The 6,615-nt window shown below is 41.3% G+C and overlaps 1 protein-coding gene across 1 annotated transcript; it reads left to right on the forward strand.

Moving 5' to 3' along the window:
- Positions 1-30: 30 nt before the first annotated feature.
- Positions 31-2,999, forward strand: LOC115367116 (uncharacterized). Its single transcript, XM_030062851.1, has 5 exons — positions 31-155; positions 270-434; positions 551-650; positions 795-925; positions 1,475-2,999. The coding sequence occupies exons 1-5, from the start codon at positions 102-104 to the stop codon at positions 1,745-1,747; spliced, it is 723 nt and encodes a 240-aa protein (XP_029918711.1). The 5' UTR covers positions 31-101; the 3' UTR covers positions 1,748-2,999.
- Positions 3,000-6,615: the final 3,616 nt, after the last annotated feature.

Below are 6,615 nucleotides of genomic sequence, written 5' to 3' on the forward strand. Positions count from 1 at the left end.
ACGATTGGGTTATTCAGACCCTAAAAAAAAAAAAAGCTCACCCAAAATGCATCGGCTCGACTAGGAAGAGGTGAATAGTTGACATTTCACAGCTGACAGACATGGCTAATAGCTTTGTTCTGAAATTGTTTCGTCCCTCTGCCTTGACATTGTCTGTAAGTTACTTTTTGACGTAGTGTGCTGCGTTGTCTGGCCTGTTTCTGTATACATTTCTCTTGGTCCGGTGAGTAAACTCTTCCTCCCTGTTTGGTATGCCGTCCCCCGTGCAGGCGTCTCTCCGGGCAGCTCGTGTGTTTCGGCGGAGCTCGGCGGCGGCAGGAGGGACCAGACTTTGCTCCAGCGATGAAAGCGAGAAAATCAGCCGCTACCCAGTACCCTACAGGAAAGACCTGCCGTATGATATAGTGGAACTGATGGGGGAAGTGGAGGCAAAGGTGCTAAACAATCTTGTGACACGTCTACATTTAAATCAAATGATTAAAAATGCGTTAACACAAAATAGTCAGTTTACATGAAGCTACAAGCTTACATGCTCTTTTTTTCTTTACAGGGAGGCTTTCTGCCCAATGTCTTCAAAGCACTGTCCCACAGACCAGCAGAGTTCAGAGCTTTCTTTGCTTATTACAATGAACTGATGAACAAGGAGACAGGTGTGTGTGTGTGTGTGTGTGTGTGTGTGTGTGTGTGTGTGTGTGTGTGTGTGTGTGTGTGTGTGTGTGTGTGTTCACTTGTGCATCTGTACATGCACTTTGCTTTGGCTTTTGACAGCTGAGTTTACATGCCATACCTTCCAGGCGGGTTAACCAAAGCAGACCGTGAGCTGATTGTAGTGGCCACCAGTATCCACAACAAGTGTCTGTACTGCGTGGTGTCCCACAGTGCACTGCATCGCATCTACTCAAAGAATCCCACTCTGGCTGACCAGGTACTTGTCATATCTCACTGACTACTTTGCTTTTTACCTATTATAATAGACCAAAATGTGTAGTAAGATTTGATCTCCGTTGAGGAGCCCAAAGGAGCAGACATCAGAGGTCATACTGTTACATATGACTCTGTAAAATATTAAATATGAGAGGGAGTTATGCAAGTTGAGCACCGGCCATTGAATGGCACCAAAAGATTACAATGCATTTGAAGAGGAAACGATAAAAATTAAGGAATTTTTAAAGTATAACAGGCATGCGGTGCTTCCAGTAAACTGAGTTTACTGTGGTATTTTTGAAATACCATAATGTTATTATGTGGTAAAAATTAACTACCAACACTGTGTGCACTCTGACTGGTGATTCATGTTATTACCACGAGCTGACATTGTCTTATAAAAGAATGGAGAGTAAAAGCAATTTTTTGTCTTGTTTGAGTGCAGATGTCTTGTCATTTTTCCAACATTTTCCATAGTGTATCATGTCCTGAGCAGCTTATTTTATGGTTCTCTCAATTCTTAATTCTCTTCCTGCCCACTTTCACCCAGGTCATTGTGAACTATGAGAATGCAGAGCTGTCTCCTCGGCAGCGCGCCATGCTGGACTTTGCCTTGGCTGTGTGTCGCAGCGACACCATCACTGAGCAGCACTTCCAGTCCTTGGAGGAAGTGGGCTTTGACCGTGAGGATGCCTGGGACATTGGTGCCATCGCCTCTTTCTTTGCCATGTCCAATCGGATGGCCCACCTCACTGACATGAGGCCCAATGCTGAATTCTACATTATGGGCCGTGTACCACGGGACAAAGGAGAGGGCAAATGAAAACAAACTACTGGAGCAACTAACATAATCAGCCAAGAGCCAGAAATGACACTTTGCTACATTCACACTGCGGCTGAAAGTGGATCAGCTCAGATTTTGTGTCCCCCTCCTAGGTGACACGGTGGCACTACATGGACATATGGTACAGAATAGTGTCCTGAGGCATGTGACGCACATGCATCTGGTATTTGAATGCTCAAATCACAATTTATCAGCCTTGCCATGACTGTAGGCAAATCTCACGTCATTCATTTGAGAACTTTGTCATAAGTTTGGTGACGACAGCAGCTTGACAGAGTTAGCTTGGGGGACCATGAATCACAACAATGGAAAGCTGATTTGATTGGTTTTTGGGAAGACGCCTCATTTTAGTCAAAACTTCAAGGCACAAATGTCTCACATTTACTTGAAACAAGTACTGACATAGTTGTCTTTTTGACATTGCTGTCAGTTCATAAAATATCATAGGGATTGCATCCTCCAATCAGTCATTGATTGAGAATAGATATGAACATTCATAAAAAAAAAAAATCAGATTTCTGTTGCACTTGGAAATGCAACATAAAGGACTGCAGTGTGAATGTAGTGAGCTGTAGAGTTCCTAAAGCTTTTTCCATTATCCTTACAGATGAATGGTTTATCAGTCTCACCGTTCAACATCTCATTGAGCAGAAGAAGAGGGGGAGAGAAAACTTTTAAATGATGTGTGCCTTTCAGTGTGTCTGTTCTCCCTTCCTCTTTTCCTGGGTAGGAGAGTTTTCAGAGGTGGCATAACACCAGTGTCTGTACAGCATGTATCTAATGTAGTCAGTCTGTTTTTGTCAAAGGAATACTGTGACATTTTTTTTTTTTTTTTTTTTTTTTAATTTTAGTTGGCTCCTGTTCTTCATGAATCTCTTGTCCCATTGTGATGGTAAAATTTTCTTTTTGTCAAACTAGTTGTCCTTTAGCTTCTCTGAAAAGTGTTTTGTTAACATGTAAAAACAAACATCAGCCAAAACTGAAATTCACCTTCCTTGCATCTGGCAGCCAATGTGTACAACTAAAGTTGGGTAATTTTTTAAGGAGCACTGCCTAGATAATCCTCATTTTTGTTTTTCTAAATAGACTATATATTTTTCATTATTCAAAGTAAGTTTCAGTTCCCTCTTTACCCTCTTTAACATTCAGAGATTGAGGTAATGTGACAATAAGTCATTTTATTTTGAAAGCTTTATCTGATGTACAGCCCTCTGTTGGTAAAGACAAAGAAGTTACACAATGTTTGTGAAATGATATTTTGCACCACTAGATGACAGCACATCACTATTGCACCATAGCATAGATTTATACAGTGAACAGTGAAGAGGTTAATCTGATCAAATGAGCACAAGTGATTTTGCAGATGTGTGTGTGTGTGTGTGTGTGTGTGTGAGTGAAACAGTGAGAAAAACAAGTCTGCACAGCACGCAGAAATACTAGCAACTTGATGAGTAGTAGTGCTGGAAAATGTAAACGAAACACTTAGTATTACTCTCTCAGTGCTGAAAACATATTTCCTCGGAGGCCTCTTGCACCCGCGTGCATGATTAGGATCTTAAGACGAGCGATTCAAATTTGAGCTGTAATTTGTCATTTTGTTGCATTTAAGAGGGAATGAGTCACAGTCCCGCTTCGCGTCTGGGTGATAAGCAACATTTTCTCTTCCTCAAGTTTATTTCCGACAACCTATTTTTAATGCTGACTTTCCTGCACCTGCTGGCTATGCCGGTTATCCAAGGTGATACAAGTTCAATGTGACTCCAGGCATACCTAGAACATCTACCTTGGTGTGTGTGTGTGACGGACATACACACTGTAATGAGTATCCCCCTGCCAGTTAAGTGCACACCCAGAAATAAATTCCTCCCATCAATTTTTAACCCCTTACTGTAAGGGGAAATTTAGCCACTAGATTTTCTGCCAGGAAAAAAAAATGATTCAAAGTCTGGTCTTAGTCCAGTTTGGTGTCCAAATCAGAAATAGCTGAAGATAGTGCAAGATACTTAACCGATAGTATGCCAGCATCTCACAGGACCTTTCCGTCCTTGTCGTCCTGAGAAAGTGTCATATGTCTTAGGAAGTGCTCATGTCCCATTACAGTTTCTCATTAAGCGCCAAGTCCCCTGACCGCCCTGTCCCCTACAAGTATTATTAAAAGCAGACAACAGGCTCTAGAGAAGACATGTTAACACAAATTTACGGTCTGCTGCTACCTCATTCTTCTCACTTATCTTGTAACTCCTCAGGCCACTTTGTAATCCTTGGATAAGTAGAGAAGTGTAGTGTCGAGGCAGGATAAGGCAGGATAGAATAAGATAGAGGATGACCCACATCAAATAATAACCAGAGCTGGAATAGATTACAGTAATTTATGACGTTTATGTGGTGATTGATTGACATGGCTCAGGCGTCACTAGTCAGGTTAACGGCTTGCCCTTACAGGGTGGAGCTTTTCATCCATTTCTTATTGTGGCCTGTTGGCGCATTGATGGATAGATCAATAGGCTTTTATCCTAGCTTGAAGCTGAAAAGAGAGTCAGGGGAGGCTTGGCTCTATGTCTTTATTCTCCCGAGACAGATAAAACCTGCCATGACACTCACATGTCAAATGGGGCATGAAGAAGAGGCCTGGAGAGTGGTGGAGCAAGGTGAGGGAACAGTGAGTTTGTGGCTCAAATTAAAGAAATGTTGGTGTACACCATTGAAGGATACTGTTTGTCAAGTGGTCTCAACGTTTTTCAGTGCCAAGGACCCCCAAATTGATACACATCAGGCCCCGGACCCATATTTTGATACAGTTCAGTCTCAGGAATCCGCAACCTGATAAGATTTAGTTGTTCAATAACTGTCTATACTGTAGATTGGCAGATTAACAGTGAAGACTGGAAAACATATGAACATAGTTGTCATTCTTAAACATTCTCTCACTGGGCTAAATTCTTGTCAGTTAAATAATAGTAAAATTAAAATATTCCCCATTTTTCTAGGGACCCCTTGGAACTCCTTCAAGGATCCCTGAGGGTCCCCAGGCTCCAGCTTGATATAGTTATACACTACTGTTATAGTGTAGAGTAATAGCAACTTATCCAAAACTCAATCTCAGCGGGTCTTAGGCCAGTTGTTGTCAAAGTGGTTAGCACTGAACAAATTTCATGGAGGTAGCTGGCAAATTCCATAGTTTATAAATTTTACTGTAATTTCACTACAGTTTTATTATCTCACACCCTGTTATTGGGATAACAGAATCATCCCAATACCAGGGTGTATAGGATTTTTTTTCCATTTAGAGTAGGTCAATAGATCTTACCAAAAGGGAGTTTGTAGCCTTAATGAGGGTCTGCCACATGTTTGAAGACAGCTGTCTTGGACCACTTCACGGATGAAAAACACTCTGGCCCCTTTTGATGACTCTGCTCATGTGCCATCAGCAATCAATCCAAGTTGGTTATGAAGCCATTGTTACTGATGATTAAACATGTTGATATCGACATTTAAAGATGAATGACACAAGTAATTAATTGCTATTGATTCTAAAAAGTTTGTGTGTGCACATGAAGTTGGTAGAACTCCAGCTAAGGTCTCTATGTCTTTTTGTATTGAGTCTGGCATGCACAGTGTCTCAGCTTTTTTCTTGGGTGAGGTTTTAACCTTGACTGCTGGCTGCAAAATACATCATCCCGCAGGGATCGTAAAATGTGAAATGTTTCACTCAGAAAGAGATATGGAGCACTTGAAAAATATGTTGCTTTCTGCTATAAATTGACTGCTGGTGTGTGGGTAAAACCTCTGAAATACATGTATATTTTTTAAATGGATTAGTTATTTTGAGCGCTTTGGTTACAAAATGTAACAATCTGGAGAAACTAACTGTCACTGTTCCTGCAGTTCTTTAAAGAAACATATTTTCTCCACAATTCAATAAAGGGTTAGAATGAAACATGTAACACATACATACATATACATATACTTGAGCAGTGTGGCTGAAATAGAAAAACATATGTTTAAGGCAAACAATTTAAAACAAATGATTTTTCATTATGTGATGTGTGATGTGAAGTTTCCATGTCTTATGTTTGCAGACTCCAGTTCCTGCAGTCTGAACTAACCCACATAGCTGGGGGAGAGATAAGAAGAGAATTTTTGGAAGAAGCGCTTCTCATCTTTTATGCCTCCCCTGGGTATTCAGGCAAACTTGTCCGCTTCAATTTAACACAACTTTGAGTGTTGTCAGACAATTCTTCCATTCTTGCACACTTGGAGAGGTGGGGGAGCAGAGGTGGAGCAGTGGTTCAACAACTTAAAAACGGGGAAGAAAATTAATCGGATGAGGAGTTTTTGATGGATTCTCTGCCTCAAATTGTCTTCAGTTTTTCCTGTCTCCTTTTGTGCAGCAGTGTAACTCTTCAAATTGTGCTCATGTCATGCGCATGCTTTGCTTTCCCGCCAGCTGCAAGTTGGATCCCAAACCGATACAAAACCTCAAGTCAAATCTTTAACAGTGCATGGGTATGAAGTAGATGTGGGGGCAGAGGGTTGGAAAAGTGCAACCACTGATCTAGTGTAAACACAGATAACAAGTAGCGACAGCCAGAGCTTGAACCCCAGGTTTTTCTGGGCAAAGGAGGCTTGACATGGCATGTCAGCAGGCAAGAAGGGCATGGAAATGGTTGAATTTATGAAAAGCAGCAACATGACAGGAGGTGATGGTTGTCTGGTGAACACCTGCTGCTGTACAACAAGGAAATTAGTTTTAGTTGACCTCCTTCAATGTCATCCCGTAATGACTTTTACCTCCTTCCAGTCAGTTGTAAATGCTTTGAGATTTTGGGAACAATTTTCTCAGAGAA

Source organism: Myripristis murdjan, chromosome 10 (genome assembly GCF_902150065.1).
Source record: "Myripristis murdjan chromosome 10, fMyrMur1.1, whole genome shotgun sequence".
Lineage (NCBI taxonomy): Eukaryota > Metazoa > Chordata > Actinopteri > Holocentriformes > Holocentridae > Myripristis > Myripristis murdjan.

Excerpts from the sequence above, each read along its gene's own strand:
- LOC115367116 (XM_030062851.1), top strand. The coding sequence starts at position 102 with ATGGCTAATAGCTTTGTTCTGAAATTGTTTCGTCCCTCTGCCTTGACA. Across the intron at positions 156-269 it reads CCTCTGCCTTGACATTGTCT|GCGTCTCTCCGGGCAGCTCG; the intron begins GTAAGTTACTTT and ends TCCCCCGTGCAG. Across the intron at positions 435-550 it reads TGGGGGAAGTGGAGGCAAAG|GGAGGCTTTCTGCCCAATGT; the intron begins GTGCTAAACAAT and ends TTTTCTTTACAG.